At 39.8% G+C, this 19,058-nt stretch overlaps 1 protein-coding gene across 1 annotated transcript in view; it reads right to left on the bottom strand.

The window, feature by feature from the left end:
- LOC140737556 (uncharacterized) overlaps positions 1-19,058 on the bottom strand; it is a 175,655-nt gene that overhangs the window by 134,632 nt on the left and 21,965 nt on the right. Inside the window, exons 5-8 of the mRNA XM_073063998.1 lie at positions 16,223-16,339; positions 15,549-15,584; positions 11,093-11,119; positions 1,886-1,930 (exon numbers count right to left, since the gene is read on the bottom strand). Coding sequence (XP_072920099.1) covers positions 1,886-1,930; positions 11,093-11,119; positions 15,549-15,584; positions 16,223-16,339 — 225 coding nt within the window. The remainder of the gene's footprint in view (positions 1-1,885; positions 1,931-11,092; positions 11,120-15,548; positions 15,585-16,222; positions 16,340-19,058) is intronic.

Below are 19,058 nucleotides of genomic sequence, written 5' to 3'. Positions count from 1 at the left end.
GTGGACTCACTTTAAGATTACACCAGTAAAGACAATGACTTCCTAAGAAGTAAACTTCTTTTGGTTACGTGGAAGAAATACAGATGAGATTGAACTATTATTTTTCATTACTATGACAGTTTGCTGGGATGAAAACCACATGTGCTCTTGCCATTTACTGAGCCCTCTCAACTTGGTACAAACTCCAGAACAGACACTTTGGAGAGAAGGATTTTCATTTACTGTATATGGTATAACATGATCCATGAAGATAATCAGATCGATGTAATGAAATGCTGCATACAGGGTGACCCTGTACATAAGCTGGTGTTTAAGCCACCGACTCAGGGCTTCAATTGAAAACGTTGGGGGACTCAGATAACAAATGTAGAACCAGCTGAACCTTTCATTGAATTGGAGAAAGAGCACATTTTGACTCTCACAACAAAGATTTTAGCTGAGTCAATTGAAAGGAATTTTATTGTGGTTAATATTGCCGCCAATTGTTCGACTTCAAAGTCTGCTGGTAATAAATGACTGTCTTCTTCAATTGTCCAGACACACTCATCGTTCATCTATCCTGAATCCCCACTCGAGCTGTTTGATCCAATCACTTCATCATCTGTTTTGTTACTTGCAATTTGGTGTCTTGTCTGTGTAACACAAACCAGATTTGATCTTTGCATTTGCAAATCTGAAACCATTACTAACATTTGTCTGTTCATGAGCACTGAGTCTATCAGTGATTTCATATTGCATAGATCGTTTCCAAGTTGGCGAGAACTCGAAACTACATATTTACAGGTATGTAGTGGTGACTGCTCTATCATTTCTCCCGAAGCTCCTCCTTAGATTAGGACTGGCTCACAGGTCAGCCATAGGCCCTGCTTTTATTGAAATGAACTGAACTTTGCTGCGAATGATCATTTCTGGTGGTTCTGGGGGCTCAAATTTGATGGAGTGACCCAAATTCATTCCTGGTCATATATGCTATATATACAATATGGGCTTGGTTGCACGTAACATCCACTTCTGAAAATTAAAGGTAAAGATTTTCAGAAATGAAGTAAAAACACCCAAAGCTATGTGCACATTTAACTCACACCAACGAGCAGAAATTCCTAAGGCTTTCACATGAGAGCCTTTGAGTACATGGACTGCTGGTGATGTTGTGACCTAACTAGAGTGGACTCGGAAAACTTTACACTGCTGCTGTCCTTTCCTAGATAGCATTGGTGACAGATTTGTACGCAGATTGAGACCTCCAACATTCCTTCTTGTTTCTTACATTTCCTACAGTGAATAGAAGTAGCTACTTAGCAGAGGAATCCGAGAAAATGGCACTATTGTGAATACATGAGTCAATCACAGCAGGAGAGGGTTAAAGCAACTGTGCGCCCTGAAGTGGATTTATACTCGTGAGGAACGGAACTGAGATTAGTTACATCATCCAGACTGAGGCCGTGCTCAGTCACAAGGAATTGCAGGCGCTGGAATATGCAGCAACAAACAGTCTGTGGCAGGAACGGAACCATCAGCTTTTCGGTTCGGAAGCCTGCATCAGGGCTTTGGCCCGAAAAGTCAGCCATTACCTCCCACGGATGCTGCTCGATCCACTGAGTTCCTCCAAAAGATCGTCTGTGGCCGAGGAAATGTTCAGAAGGGGTTGAATGTAAATCCAGGTAACAAAAGCAGATGGAGAAAACTTTGATACATCATCCCACCCAAAGCTTTATGTGCTGTTCCTTTAGTTAAAATTAGCTCAGTGGTCAACAAAGTTCTTTGACCGCTGCATAAGAACACTCTAAAGTGACTTGGATAAGAATCTCCTGAATGCAGCCACCTCAGCTTCTGTCGATACAGAGTGTGAATGGAATATGACAAAAGCAATTGGGAGATTCCTTACCTTCTGTCCTTGAAAGCCAGGCACACCAGTGACTCCTATGGAGCCCTAGAATACACAAGAAGTGTGCAAATTAGACAGTAGTCTCATTAGTTTCTGCAAAGATGCAACTTTTGACAACTGCTGCTGTGAATTCTTTGTGAAGCTGCTGGAAAAGAATAATTATTATTTCTCACAACATCTTTTTTAAACATCTTCTGAGAATTCTGCTCAGCGTATGAAGAGTTGGTCACCTGGGTTTTGAGTCGCGTTTGTGTTCTTGTTTCCTTGATCACCTCCCTGTGGGAACGGATACAGAACTACTCACAGGCTGGGTGTGCCATTGCTGATCAACTGGACCCTGAAAACTTGCACTCCTTTTTACTTGTGCACAAGGCGGACCCTGTCACCACACTGTTCTGAAGTCTGAACAGAGAAATGTCATTTAGGTACAGAATTGGCCAGGAGTTACGGATATTGACCAATTGGTCACCTTGCACATGTTCGTATTCCTTCTCTGTAAGATCAATCGCCATTCACATTACAGGTGTTAAAAGTCAATAGAAAATACAAGCTGACAGCTGATAAAACTTTGAAGTTGGTAAAATTATTGTCTCCTAGATGGTGTGTGTGCCTTGAATTCTTAGATTGCATCCTCATCTTGTCTCAGTATGTCAAATAGCTCCAGTCTCTTGGTGTGCAAAGGGAAGCTATACTCTTGAAAACTTTTCTTCAAAGACCTTTCTTGCCTGGGCTGTCTGCTGACTACCTGCAAGCCACATCCTTGCCACATCAGTGTCTTAACCCTTAACTTGCTACAACTTCCACAAGGATTTGCTTCCTTTGTGTCTTTCTCCGAACTCTGGCCAGGAATGAAACCAAATGGTGGATGGGGAATATTGTTTGTCTCTGCCGAGCTCCACAAAGCTACAGTACTCCATTTGGAAGAGATAAGGAGATATTTTAAGCAATATGCTGCAGGCTACAGAACTGGATGTTATGAACATGAGTCTAGCTCTGCAATAACAGCAATATCAAAGTTTGAAGTTTGGTAGCATTTTCTCAAAGGAATGATGACATTGTTCATATCTTCAGGGTAGAGATGTCTTCCATCTGACTTAAAGAACTCTATATTCTGAATGAACAAAATGTCCATTGTGTTGAGTTCAAATGACTACCCACAATATTAATTTACATTAGAGCTGATTCAATAATCCCCATCTCTCTACAAAGTTTATTCTGCAAAGGATCACTTCTCTAAAGTGTAAAGTACATTATTTTTAGCATTAATTAGAAGACTTATCAAAGGTATTTCTAACATTTGATACGAGTACAGGAGGCAATATCAATCAGTTGCCTATTAACTAATATAGTCCCAATCTTAGGTCACAGCATGGCATTTTACAGTCAATTAAGAACTTCTGAAATATAGCCACTGTTGTAATATATTAAATTGAGCAGTAAATTTATGCACAAGTTTCTGCAAGTTGCAGGCAGCTCCTGGCTCTATATCAGAGCCACTCACTGGTCCCATTCTTCAGCTTTGCACCTATCTCTACAGCTTTGCAGTTTTGTGCTCAACATATATTTATCCAACTCCTCCTCAAACACCACAAGGGTATCCATTTCCACCACATCTGCAGGGAATGCATTCCAGATTCCAACCACATGCTATAAAAAATGTTTTTCTTCAAGTCACTGCTAATTCTCTTCTCCTTTATTTCATATTTATCCTTGGACACTCTACCAGCAGTAACTCACTAAAATGTCTGATTCCTGTGGCCTAACCTGAATTAAATCCTCAGCTTGCTGTCTTACGTTGCCTCCCACTTGTCACTCTGTCCAGACTTCTCATCATCATGGTGCGAATACAGGGAAGAATGATTTGATTATATCTGAAGCTTTGAGCACAAGAAGTCCTCTGGACCAGTCATCAAAAGGTAGGGATTCGCCAAGACCCTGCAGAGAGCTTCTCTGTTCAAAAATGGCCCAGGAATATCTTTTACAGCCGGCTGACAGAGCAGAAGCAGGAGCTGTTTTAATGCCTTATTCAAAGCAGAGGTCCGCAGGTCATGTATTTGATCAAGCACCGTTCATACCCTGCAACTGAAATATTTCACCAATAAAATAGAAATCAGAACTGTTGAGTAACAAGTGCCTGATCCAATATTTCTGTGCCAGGTTGTGGTTGACCCATCCTGGACCTCCTATTTGTCAGCTGCAGGATCCCCCATGGACTTAGTAACCTGTTCCAGGTCTGTGGTATCCATTTTGTTTGTGTGTCCCCCTTCCACAAGGTGAAACCTGAGACCCTGTCCAGAATAGCTCTCGCTACCATCACAGCTTATTTATTTTAAAAAAATGGTCACAATAGCAAACTGTTATAACCCAATTGTAAAACATAAACATAAAGTAAACTGAAAGCAAAATTTGACCTGAAGGTAATTTTTAAAATGATGGTTGGTGACTTCCAACCAAACGGTCACTACATGTATGATACGTAGCTGGCACAAAGCTGAGAGATCAAATGTGATGAGAATCTGCATTCCACAGTCAGCTTAGTATGATTTTGAATCTCCGCTGAGTCACAGTGGCAAGACTAGTGGACAGAACAGGATGTCAGACACACTGGCAGCTAGACTCCAGTGTGCATCAGACTCCTGTGTCTGTGAAGAGACATTGAACACCAAAAGGCAGACAGACATCATTTCTACAATTTCCCCAATGTGATTTTTTTTGATGCAGCTTCATGAATATCATTTAAAAATGCTGCTGTTATTGCACACAGATAACATCAATATTAATTCTGTTGTATCCTTTCCCAGAACTAATTCAATAAAATTCAATTGACTCTAACATACATTAAAATATTTGCTTCTGCTATTTTTCCACATAATTTCCTCTTTTAAATTACTTCCCAGGTTAGGTCTTCCAGGTCCCCTCATCCATGGTGATTCGACACGTGATTCCCGCAGTCAGCCAGCAGGAAGCATAATCTGTCCTCAAATTTTCATTTTGTTAGTGGAGGACAGGTATCTACAGCTTCTCTTGTTTTTCAGCCTGAAGAACTACAAGAACTTGCTTTCCCCTTTTCCCTTTGGGCAGCAATCAGTGCAAGAGGTCATTCACAGGTGACGAAGTGCAAAGGTTAAAAAGAGCTCGGGAGCCTTCAGCTTTCTTTCAGCGAGATGAAATCAGTGCTGGGCCAATAAAAAGAAAGGAGGTGTAAGTGGAGTGCTCATGGTTGGAGTGGGCCAGTGTTAGAGTGGTCCAGCTTTGGCTCAACAGGCCTAGACGAGAACAGGCATGGGCAAGTACAGGCAAAGGGTCTAAATAAGTAAGTTTCTTTTCTCTGTTAGTACATAGCTAGTGCACTGAGAGTAGATCTGGAGGTAGTGGTATGTTCCTTCTTTGAGATGTGGGAAAGTCAGGAGACTTTATCAGTCTCCCTGATAACTACATCCACACAAAGTGCACCGAGCTGCAGCTCCTTAGAGACCATGTTAAGGAAATGGATCTGCAGCTCAATGACATTTAGAATGAGGAGCTGATAGATAGGATCTATGGGGAGGTAGTCACCCCTAAGTTGCAGAAGGCAGGTCCCTAGATGATAGTCAGGAGAGGGAAAGGGATAAGTCAGCCAGTGTAGAGTAACCCTGTGTCCATTCCCTCAATAATAAGTATACAGCTTTGGATATTATTGTGGGGGGTGGGGGATGATCTTCCGGGGGAAGCCCTAGCAACAGGTCTCTGACACTGAGTGTGGCTCAGAGGCGATGGAGGAGGAGTGCGGTAATGATTGGGGATTCCACATTCAGAGGAGCAGAAAGCAGACACCCTGATGGGATATTGGCTTCCAGGTGCCAGGGTCAGGATTGTCTCATAGTGGGTCCACAGCATTCTAAAGGGAGAACGTGAACAGCCGGAAGACGTGGTACATATTGATATGAGCGACATTGGTAAGAAAAGGGAGAATAAAGGGAGGCAGGCAGAAAGCTGAAAAGCAGGACCTCCAGGGTGGCAATCTCTGGATTGCTGTTTGTGCCACAAGCCAGTGAGGGTAAGCATAGGATGACATGGCAAATGAATGCGTGGCTGAGGAATTGGTGCAGGGAGCAGGGGTTCCGATTTCTGGATCACTGGGACTGCTCTGGGGAAGATATAACTCGAAAAAAAAGGACCGGTTACACCTGGACCACAGAGGGACCAATATCCTTGCAGGTAGGCTTGATAGAGCTTTTTGGGAGGATTTAAACTAATTTGTCAGGGGGATGTGAACTAGAATGATAGGGCTGAGGATGGGGCAGTTGGAGTACAATTAGATGCAGTGTGTAATCAGGTTGTGAGGAAGGACAGGCAGATGACAGGCCAAAATTACAGTCAGTAGGATGAGTTAAAGTGTTACAAAGGGCCAGAATCAAAAAGGGTGCTGAATTCTAGACTGAAGGTGTTATATTTGAATGCTTGCAGTATATGGAACAAGGCAGATGATCTCGTAGCGCAGTTAGAGATTGGCAGCTAAGACGATGTGGGCATCTACGAGTTGTAGTTGAAAGAAGCCCATAGTTGGGAGCTTAATCTCTAAGGATGCGCATTGTATCGAAAGGACAGGCAGGTAGGCAGAGGGGTTGGGGTGGCTCAACTGGTAAAGAATGAAACTAAATCCTTAGAAGGAGGTGAGATAGGATCAAACGATGCAGAATCCTTATGGGTAGAGTTAAGAAACTGCTGGGAGTTATACACACGCCCTGGATGTGGGCTACAAATTACAACAGGAGACAGAAAAAGGTGTGTAAAAAGGGCACTGTTGTGATAATCATGGAGGATTTAATTTTATGCAGGTAGATTGGGAAAATACAGTTTGTGCTGGGTCCCAAGAGAGGGAATTTGTAGAATGCCTACAAGATGGCTTTTTAGAGCGCCTTTGGATTGGGTGTTATGTAATGGCCCAGATTTGATTGGGGAGCTTAAGGTAAAGGAATACTTAGGAGACAGAGATCATAGAATTCACTTTGAGAAGGAGAAGCTAAAATCAGATGTATCAGTCTTACAATGGAGTGAAAAGAATTACAGAAGCTGATAGAGGTGCTGACTGAAGTTGATTGGAAGGTGATACCAGCAGAGCACTTTTGGGTCCCTTATCTAAGAAAAGATATGCTGGCCTTGGATGTGCTGACATATTCTACATGGTCCCACGAGTGGAAGGGTTAACATATGAGGAGAGCTTGATGGCTCTGGGCCTGTACTCACTGGAGTTTAGAAGAATGAGGGGGATCTCAATGAAACCTATTCGATATTGAAATGTCTGGATGGAGTGGATGTGGAGAGGATATTTCCTCTAGTGGCTGAGTCTAGGACCTGAGGGCATAGCCTCAGAATTGAGGGATGTCCATTCAGAACAGAGATGAAGAAAATTTTCTTTAGCCAGAAGCTGGTGAATCTGTGGAATTCATTGCCACAGATGGCTGTGTAGGTCAATTCATTGGGAATATTTAAAGTAGAAGTTGATACGTTGTTGATTAATCAGAGCATCAAGGGTTACGGGGAAAAGGCAGGAGAATAGGATTGAGAGGGATAATAAATCAGCCATGATGGAATGTTGGAGCAGACTCGATGGGCTGAATGGCCTAATTCTGCTCCTATGTCTTATGGTCTTTACCTATTGTGATGTACTGAGATCCTAGCAATGTTTTTCTAGCCTGCATCTATCTGCTCACACTACCTTGCCTCACTGACTGTCAAAGTTTTCATGTGAGGACTGTGCTGATGAAGTTTCATTCGTATTATGTAATGGAAAGCATTAGGTATCTAACTCCCCTGCACCGAGCTCAGCTTTCTTGGCAGAATCTTGAGTTCCACCCAATGAGGGATAGTAAATTAAAAATGTAATAGGTGGACTTGTAAACTTTTCATAGATTATTCTAAAGTAAAAAATGCAATGGCATTTTCTCCTGTTATTTTATTGTTCTGAGCATGTCTAATATCATATTAATGCATCATGGTTCTGAGGGCCTGATTTGGAAATAGAATGTCATTTGTCTGTGTTTCAATCACTCTGTACTTAATAAGGAGACTGTGATAGTTTAGTGTTAAAATATTAGTTAATTTCTTAACCTTTCATGGTATTATTTATGCACTTAAACTCTTATGAGTGTACCATAAGCAGTCTCCATGCCAGATCTTTGCAATACAGATGTTTTAGATTTCAACTGTAGACTATCTGGAACAGCCAAGGGAAGCTTTCACTCAGAAAGGACTGTGGATACCCAGGTCTGACTTCCCATCTGACTAATGTGCTGGGTAGCTCTTCTACATAGTTTCCATCTCAGTTTGAGCTGTGGACTGTAAAGCCCAAGTTAAGGTAATATTGCCAATTTTCTACTGATATCACACTGGGATCATAACCTGAGAACCAAACGTGGGTTTCTGAGGAGAATGCTCAACTCCTCACCATGTTCCATAAATACAGTTGTTGCCATGGGAACGGATTGACCAAGATTGATTATCCAACTTCTTAAGAGTGAGATTGCCTTTGAATTTTCAGTTTTTAAGAGTTTGATAGCACCATATTTATGAATGATATCACGGACAATTCAAAATATTTCAATCAATAAAAGAATAACGCTAATAAGCATCTTTGCAACAAACTGTAAAACAAGTACTGAGTGAAACTTAAAGCCAATTGTGCTGGTCAGGGAACCCCAAGCTCAATCCAACTTTTACCTTGATTTGGTGAACATTAACATACGTAGTTGACATTTAAAAAAAATCTCCATATGCAAGTAGGTTAAAGACTGCCATAAAATGAAGCCCACAGCAATGTTTGAAAGGATAAAGAAATTCTATCAGTGCATTTTTCTATGAGGGTTGCAGGAGAAGGTCGGGGAATCCTTTGCTCAACAAGGAACGTGAATGCCCAGGGATGGGGTTAACTTTGGATGCTGCGAGGAAAAAAAAATGGCAATATCCAAACTAGACCTCAGCTCAGCTCTACACTAATCAGCTCAATCGTCAGCATTTAGATCGAATGCATTTTGAAATGTTAAAAGTTTTCAATAAATTAATGCACAGGTAGATCATTCATTTAGTAATGGCACTTTTTGCTCATCTCAGGTTCCTTACAAACGTAATCTCTCATATTGTATTTAAATAGCTTTCTGAACTACCTCTACCCTGCTTATATTCCAGTATTCCTCATGGAACATATTCTTGTGTGTACTGCTTATATTCCTAATTGCCTCTTTATTTTCTCATATTTTCTTGAAATCATTTGATACAATATCTCAGCTAAGGTAGCGAACATTACTAACTGGCTGATAAATTAAGGAATATGTGAACAAATTCTATATACCTTTGTCCTTCCTGCATTCTTTGCTGTGCTACAAATAAAAGTCACTTCCCATAATTTCTAATTGAAACACATTCCCAAAACTGAAATCTTCCCAGTCTTTAAAAAACCTGATTTTGGAAACTTTGGGCAAGTAAATGAAACAGGATCTCAATGAACAATCATGGAAATTCATACCATTTAGCTTGGGAAGAAAGACTTCCATTTCTATAGTACCATTGACATTTCTTTCAGGAGATCCCAAAGCACTTTACAGTCAATGTGGTACCTTTTACAGACATAAATGGCTTGGATGCAAGCCTCACAGAAATGGTTGCTGAATTCGCTGTTGACACTATATTAGGTGGAAAAATATGTTGTGAGGCTGCAAAGGATATGGATAGGTTGTAACTGGGCAAAGATCTGGTAAATGGTGTGCAATGTCAGAAATTGGGAAACCGTAAAAACAAAGTTACACCTAACCTTTACCTTGCTTTTTAAATGTTGAAAGTTTTGAGGAAGACCTACTCTTGCTTCTAATTCACATTTTTATAGAGCTATATATTTAATTATGTTACAAGATATTCTCCATACCTGCCAATCTGCACACTGTAAACTCCCATAAACAGTACTATAATGACACCCAAATTATTTTCTTCATTAACATTTATAGATAGATAAATATCATCAGTTAGTCACGGTTTTTTGCTTCTGGCTGCTCTCGTGCAGGAATCAGGATAAAGATGATTTCTGGTATATGTTCAGTAATCTGACATAAACTAGTGAATGCTAGAAATACTCAGTAAGAGGCAGTAACAGATGTAATGCTTGAAGCCAATAAATATCTGTTTTTTTTCTCTGTTTTCCCTCTCCACACTTGCTGAGTGTTCAAACATTTTCTACGTAGCATTTGCTATAGTTTTGCTTTTGTATCTGAATGAATATTTGGAATGGTACTCTTCTTCAAAAGACAGATGGCTAACTTCTGCCCGCGCGGGTCTGGATTCAGTCTAAAGTCTCATCTGAGAGGAAGCATATCTTAAAATGTGGCACGGCTCTCAGTCGTCGACTGGACTATCAGCCTTGATTTTTGTGTCCATGTTTCAAGACATGGCAGGGTAGTGGGTGACAAAAAAACCCCCGTAAATTCATTTCACACTTTTCCACACACTCTTTTGAAACGATTGTTGCCTTTAAATGCTTTGTGATGTAGCAGCACAGCACACTAAACAAAGAGCAAGGCAACCAATTCCATCTTCTTAAAAAAAACCTTTTTTGCTGTTCAATAGGTGCTTCCAAAGCGGTGAGTCACTGTGAGGTAAGAATATGCTACTGGCGTTCTATATGATGTGGTAATGAAGAAATCTCAGAAATTGTCTGTTGAGTTTATATATAAACAGAACCTGGCAGCCAATTCTGATAACTGTAAAAGGTGCTGACAGAAGGTTCAGGAAGTCTGTCATCAAGTTACCTCAGAAAAAGGAAAACACCAGCAGCTCCCTGCTCACAGCAAAAGCAAATCCCATTCATCAGTCACACATAGAAAGTTTTGCTCAGTATCAATCATGTGGTAGTGATCTATTAAGCGTTGTTTGGGTTGTAACAGAAACTGTATCCCGACATGCTTCAAATTTAAATTCCACAGCATTGCCATCAATGAAGTCCAGTGATTTTCTTTTAAAGTAACGTTTTTTTGCATAAAAGTTCTGAAGAAAATGTTAAGCTGCCTATTTTTTTTCCAAATTGCATTGTAAGTAGAAATGAACTCTGGTGATATAATCATTAAAACTACAGTGATGTCCAAGTATTAGTCCTTGAACTACAGTAGCCCATTTCCTCAGGATCTGGGTCAACTGTTGTCAATAAACATCTTAATTGCTTTTCCAGTATTGGCAATATTGTACCTTTTGTCCTGGTGGTCCCTGAGGTCCCTAGAAAAACAAACACATTAAGTCATTATTACTAGTTTAAGACATTAGCATAAATGACTGATTTCCAAGATCTAACTGTTTAAATGCATTAATCAAACTGAAATGTATTAATCAGCAGATCACGGGTGCAGATGAGAAAAGTGATTTGCTCTATGAATGAAGTCAGCTGGTTAAATCTGGTTAAATCTCTTAGAAGGTTTTGGTGGCTCGATTCACCAAGTCTTTCTAATCCATTGCACTAGCAGGTTGGTGAAAATATTATTCTGATTGCATTTCTTTATCGTTTTTTTTCTTTTTCTTTGTTCCCATGTCACTTAAACATTGAAAAAAGCTTTGTTGCAGATTACTTTACATTAATAATAAAACATATTGAAAGCCATTTCATTAAAGCATAAGCTTTGCCTACCTCAGTGCAATTCAGGGGTGTGAATCAATTCAAAAATAATATCTAGCCAAAGCATAGTCACATAAGGAGATTCATACTTTTAGAAATAGCACTGAAAGCTCTGAAAATGACTGTAGGTTTATTTGTTTTCTCCTAGGCTTGATGGAGTTAACCTTTTTCCAGATCTTAAATGAGCTTCCCTTCATTAACTTTGCTATTTCCGGCAGAAAGAATCTAAGACACTCAAGAAAAGAGCATCCTGTGGTCCAATGATCACTATCCACCTGTAGCACATATGGCAATAGTTGGTCGGGGGGGGTCACTATTCTTCAACTCCCCAGAATAACAATTGTTGTTCAGAGTTGGGATGTTCGATTAAGCTCTTCCAAAATTATATGGACAACCTAGAGTGTGAAAATAATCCTCCTTTAACTCCCAAAAGAGAATACTCTGAGAGTTTAATTTCTCTTTTAAAACCAGTTTGCCAGGTGTGACTAAGAAAGCAACAAAGGTCCGTGCTCACTGGAATTCTTTTTAAAACGTGATCTGATAAACAAACATCTGTTTCTAGCTAAAAGAGTAGACCAATATTACAGAAATAAACAGAAGCCCGGTCGCAAAAGCTTGATGCATTTATTTCCGACCTTTTCCTTCAACTGCTGTGAAATCAAGGGCAAATTCTAACATGCAATGAGGTCATTTAGTGAAATGCTTGAAAGTTTGCTGTCAAAAAGCGAGAAGCACTGATCAGCTGCAGCTGTGCGACTCTTGGAACCAGCCGCACTTTCAATTGAAACCTGGCACAACATTATTCCCTTCGGAAGTCTCTCACAATTTGGACTGCACCCGATTGCCCTAATGCTGTGCTGTCTCTGACATGGATGTTGATAATGAGGAAAACATAGTGGCCCAGATATTGCTCCAAACAACTTGGCGCGTATTGTTTAAATGGAAGCAAATCAAGGACTTCCTTGATAATGTGGTTAAATGTGGAAATCCTGAATCTACTGATGGATTTGGAATGCTGAATGGAGTCCAACATGAGAAGCTCCATTTTTGCACAGTTCCCCAGTAGTTATGCAGGGAAATTGTCTTGGATACTGCACCAGGTTAGTCAAAGTACAGGATCGGTGGATCCATACCTTAAGGGTTGTAAAGCATTAGGTAAAAAGGAAAAGGAAAGTAAAGTTCTTTCCTTTAACAAAAACATCATGTCTATTTAACTGTAAGCCAAAAACTAAATAGAAATGTTAGTCCAGATCTTGCTTTACTGATTTTTAAATGTTTCAGAATATGAGAGACATCCATGTTACTCAGATTTTACAGCTGGCTTAGCTGATGGGTTTGCTGTCATTCAGGGAGAAGACCTGCTTGGGAGCTCTGCTGCCCTCCGGTGACTGTTGCCCTGGAGTCCATGGGGCTTTGCCCAGGATGGGCAGTGCTGGCCTCCACATCTGGGCAATGCAAGTACAGGTGTAGGGAGATTGAAGATGTTGAGCCTGAGCCAGGAAGATTCCACTCTACAAGCCAAGAATAAAATGACAATGGTGGCTAATCTATATGGGCACAGGCATTCTGAAATATTAATCTTTATTAATAATAATCAGTATTCATAGCTTTTGATCTGAATTATTTCCAGCAGAATTAACCTCAATTCTCAGCTGGAACACTGGCTTGATTCCAAAAGCAGTTGTTCCTCTCAAAATCTGAAGACAGGCAGATGTCATGTGGCTTTCTGCTTCCCTCTATTAGGTTTTGGAAGACTAACTTAAAGAAAGATCCAAGACTTCGGACACCAGCAAACAGTTCCAAGGAGTTGGGTTAGCAACAATAAATAGCATGGAGCCAACTGTATCTGCTTTCAGTAAATTTAAGCCCAGAATACTGAATCAGATACGCTCATGGCTACAGCAAGGTATGGCTTTGTAAAGCAGTGGAATGGAATAACAGGATGTCTCTTCACCCTAATCCCAATCAAAAGAATTTTATTCATATGTCTTTGTTGGTCAAGGCATGTTTTGTTGGCAATGTACCATTTGCTGGTGAGACCACATTTGTCATATTGAACCTAATTCTGGTTCCCTAGTTTTTGGAAGGATGCCATTAAGATGGAAATGGCTCAAAAATGATTCACAAGGATGTTACTGGGACTGGAGGGCTTGAGTTGCAAGGAGAGGATAGATATGACGGGGCAATTTTACTGGAGCATCAGAGGCTGAGGGGAGTCCTTATATAGATACCATATATAAAATTATGAGGATAATTTTATATATCTGTAGATAAGGTGAAAGCTCACAGCCTTTTTCCTAGCATAGTGAAGTCTAAAAGATTTGTAAACAACCTCAAGGGTGGTGGGTGTTTGGAACACACTGCCAGAGGAAGCCATAGAATTACAATATTAAAAGCTAGTTGGACGGGTAGATGGATGGAAAAGGTTTAATGGGATAGGGGCCAAACACAGGCAAATGGGACTAGCTCGCATTGACATCTTGGTCGGCATGGACAAGTTAGGCCAAAGGTCCTGTTAACTATGTGAGTCAAAGCAAAAGCTGTCCTTTGAATTCATCAATGTAATGTTGATAAAGTTAAACTTGTAAAATTCTGGCCCATATTCTAGGGTCAGTGAAAATGGAAAGATAGCTTCTTCCACCATTGATAAAAATGTTGGTGAACCCTGGTGCGAATTTTACTTTGAGAGAGCAGCCATTCAGTTTTAAGAATTCATAGAATAAAAATCTAGACACTGCTTTTTAACAACATTTTAACAATTTACATGAAATAAATGTCAGAAGATACAAAGTATTATGATAATAGCTGAAACAGCATGAAAAACTGCGTAGGAAATTATCTTAAAAATCTGAGCAAATTAGATCTGTATACCAAAATGAAATTCATGACCAAGATCCAATTTTAACTGATGTGCATTTGAAATGGTGGAATTTGTGGCAGTTGCTGCCATTTTCAAGTCAGTAAAAACTGAAACTCTTTGGTTAATATAATCATACTCCAGTTGCCATTTTAAAAGTTTCCACTCAAAAATTTATTGGTTGTAAAGGTTGCACAGATCACTAACACACTCACCTATAAAAATTGTAGCATATTCCTCCTGAACAATTTAACTAACTAATAAAATAAACAGACTTAAACTTTCAATAAAATAGCACACATATAATTGCTAAAATTCCCTTTTCCACATTAAGGTAATGTAGTAAAGTAGATTAAAATTTTAAATTGTTGGTATAAATTGGCTGGATTTATCACTGTGGGACAACCAAATGAAGTAATTGGAAAATATGCAACAAGTACTTGCTGGTAAATGACTTAATTCCCCATGCAAATCCTTTGGATCAATTCACACCAATTGATCTCAAGGGAATATTTAAAAGCAAATTGAGGAAAACTTACGTTACTTAATGACACAAAAGACAGATGTGACTTGAAGTCTAAATGCAAGAGATGTTGCAGATGCCAGAAATCCAGAGCAACTTGCACAAAATGGCAGCATCAGAATAAACAGTTGATGTTTCGGGTCGAGACCCTTCTTCAGGATTGGACAGGAGGGGGAGAGGTGTCCGAATAAGGTGGACGGAGGTAAAGGAGGACAAGCTAGAAGGTGATAGGTGAAGCCAGGTGGGGGGGAAATGAAGGATGAAGTAAGAAACTGGGAGCGATAGGCGGAAAAGGTAAAGGGCTGGAGAAGAAAGGATCTGATAGGAGAGGAGAGTGACCATTGGAAAAAGAGGAGGAGGGGCGCCAGTGGGAGATGATAGGTGAGGAGAAGAGGTAAGAGGCAGGGAAGAGTGGTGAATTAAAGAAGAGGGAAGGGGAAGGGGGTAAAAATTTCTGGAAGTTGGAGAAATCAATGTTGATGCCATCAGGTTGGAGGCTACCTCGATGGAAAATGAAGTGTTGCTCGGAAGTAACTTAGGTTGGGAGCACAGGAAACAGAAAGTTACTAAGTTCATCTGTTACAAAATTGTCTTGCACCTTTCCTCCAAGACTTAGAACATCTTTTCATTACACGATGGTTTCTATTGTACTCACCATCAATCCAGGTTGACCTGTTAATCCTGTTTCTCCCTAAAATCAAAGAATGTTGGTTCAGTATATATATTTGATAAACCTGCAATCTTGATAGTTTACTATCCATCAGGAAAAGTAATAGCTTGTTTTTAAGATGACACTAATATCCTTCACTCAATCTCGGTGGATGAGAGGCAGCAGGTCGTGTGTTCCTCGGTTTCTCTCATTGAGCTGAAGCCCTTTGCTGGGGCTTGTAGAATGAAGTAGACTCATGACCTCACAATCTAGCTTGTCATGGTCTTGCATCTTATTGTCTGGCTGCACGGCACTTTCTCTGAAACTTTAACCCTATATTCTGCAGCCTGTAACTGCTTTTCCCTTGTCTGTCTCAGGGCACTGATGTGATGAATTGATCTGAATGGATGGCCCGCAAAACAAAGTTTTCTTTTCCCTCTGCGCCTTGGTACATATGACAATAATGATAAACCAGTTTATCACAGAAGCAGAACCTAGGCAAGTCTCCACAATTTTCCTTTCCTCCATCTTTTTCAATATCTGAGCACTATGAGGTTCCTCCATGGTGGAGAGCATACACCAATTGATCACATGCATTCTTGCTCCATGGTTCAGTTTTTGAAATACATTAGAAGGAAACTATAAGACAGTGCACCAAAATAATTGAGATGGGTTCTTACAGGTGCTCCCGGCATTCCTCGAGGACCGTCCTTTCCGGTGTCACCCGGAGGACCACGGGGGCCTGGAGGGCCAGGAGGCCCTGGTGGACCAGGTGGACCAGCTTGTCCTTGATCACCCTACAGAGCAGTGAAAATATGTATGAATAAAATAAGACATGGATTAAATAATTCTTTAAAGTATTATTATATACAGTGGCAAAGTCACATGGGAAGGTATCTTTAAATTTTACAAGTACGAATAAATACGATTAATTTAAATTCAATGGTGTGACAATGCCAAAATAATTAAGTTAGCAGCAAATAGTGCTTTTTTCTAATTTTAATGCAGATAAAGAAAATCAAGAAAAAGTGAGAATAATATTTACAGTAAAGAATGCAAAGAAGAATTCTACGAGCACTAGAACTACCTTCATGAGGCGTCGCTTAATAAACTGCTGATCAGCCGAGAGGAACCCATGATTGACTCTTGGGTATGGAAACGCCATCTGATCAGGCAGGGAAAGTCAGAGTTTGGAGGTCAGAGGTCAGAAAGGTGAAGGAGTGGCAGGGAAGGTTTCAAAAGAAGGTGGAGAAACAGTTATGAGCAGCAGGTTAACATCTCTACCAACTACATATACTACTGGATTTTGGCTATGGAAGAAATGCCACATCAATGCCCATATTATGCCACAATATGATCCCAAGGAAGCAGAAATTAATGTGATTGATAATCCTAATATTTGATCCAACTATCTCCCATCAATTTTACTAAAACTTCAGGTGCAAGTTATTGATTCATTTACCTAGTTTAAAAAAATGTCTTTCTTACTATTGAACACCTTGATCATAAAGCCCTAGCACCGTGAGTTTTAAAGTTAATGCAAACATGAAACTAACTATTCCATGTGCTTGTTGCTAATATTAAAAAGATTCAAATAATTCCAATCAGAACATTTAAATTTGATGCATCCTAACTATGATCCCTGCATATAAAATATATTGGTAAGTGGAATATTCAATCAAAATATTGATCACCCAAAAAAGTATATGCTCATCAATTTGTGAAATGACCATTGTTTACCTGTCAATCTGATATCTCATTATACATCTTACAGTGTAAAATGAATCCATTCATTTCAATTACTGTATAATCATGGTCTATTAACTTCTGAGATAATGCCCACTGAGCCTATTAACTGGCAGACTGGCATAAATTCCATGTGCCAAACCATGAGAATTTGCAGTGATGCATTCAGTCAGACGTTAGTCCAGCATACTAATTCTGTGTTTAATCAAAGAAAATGACGAATACACATATGGAACTATTTGAACATGACCCCTAGATCTCACTATTAAACATGTGTTAGTATCAGATACTCAATCGAATGGAAACATTTCTATCTGCTTTATCAGATCAACATTTTAAGAGGAAGTTTTCTTTAGAAACATAGCCATTAAAAGTTCATGAATACTTTGGGAATTAGCTACCAAGTTGTAAGATTTCTTCTTTCTCCTTACTGAACTAAAACTTATTTGAATTAATAGTCCTTTATTATCTGCTCAAAACCCAAATATATTTGTGATTCTTAACAAGTGATCAAATTAAATTTGCAAAGAAAATCCTTTTGAAAGATCACTGTTTTGTTCCCTTTTTAAAAAATTTTTTTTTATTAGTTTTTCAAAATTTGTTCCCATTTTTGCTGTCCCAGAAAAATTCTAGTTGATTTGAAATGAAATTGCTTTGAAATTGGATCTATCATGCCGATAATTTGCATGTAAGAACTGTTTGTGCATTTTTTAATGCTATTGCATATATTTCCAGTGGAAGCCTTGGCAAATAAGTTGGATTGGACATAAATCATTCCAGTGCAGGTGACATTTTTACTGGCTTCAGACACATAGGTAAAGTCATCATCAACGTGCACGATTCTATTTCTGCTGTATCGGCCAAAACTGGGTGAAGTTACACCTCACAATGGACAAATCCCTGCACCGTGTCTCCAAACCCGCACATCCTTCATAGGTTGTCTAGTTTGCTCTCTGTGCCTGTCTATTTGTTCACTGCATGACTTGAGCTGGAGATCATGTCTATGCGCCAGAGCACTTACTGTAGGGACTGTGATCACTGCCTCAATTGTGAGACCATGTCTTACAGTAACTCGCCGTCCTGATGCACGTGGGTGCTGTGGTTGACAGGGCAGGTTACTGGTGCGATACTGTGGCTGCCATGAATGGAACACAATTAGGCTTGGACTTCATTCCAAACAGGCAGCGCTTCAGCCAAATCAAACAAATGATTTTAAAGGTAAATTTCACAAACTATCTACTTATTGGGGGTTAGTGCTAAATGCAGCATTTACTTACTGCAACAAAAATGAGTTAAATCCAATACTTTTACACTTCTCAATTTTGTGTGATGCGGCCATATCCCAACCATACACCTTCCCATCCCAATCTAGTTTCCTCTCCAGCCTCCATGTACATCTATCTGTTCTCAGTCAGCTTGATCCTGGAGGCTTCCAGTCATCCAGGGTACAGTAATCCAGCATTTAGAGGACTGGGCAAGTGTAGAGAAGAGTCATTTCATTGGTCATGTTTACAGCTTGCTGTTCCTTTCCGAAGAAGTGGACCCAAAACTTTGGTGGAGGCGAGCAAGTGAAAAAATTTCAAATCTCCTCAATTAAATAATGTGAGCTTTACTTCACAGAGGTCAACTGTGATGAATAGCTTATCTCTCAGTTTGATCAATTGAGTTAAGCACTGCCTTGTTATTAATAACTGTCTACAACTTCTTGTGAAACACTTGGACTTGGCAAATCAAACAACGATGATAGTATGCTGGTCGAGGTCTGACTGA

This window comes from Hemitrygon akajei, chromosome 13 (genome assembly GCF_048418815.1).
Source record: "Hemitrygon akajei chromosome 13, sHemAka1.3, whole genome shotgun sequence".
NCBI classification, from domain to species: Eukaryota; Metazoa; Chordata; class Chondrichthyes; order Myliobatiformes; family Dasyatidae; genus Hemitrygon; species Hemitrygon akajei.
This window is presented reverse-complemented; position numbering and strand designations above follow the sequence as displayed.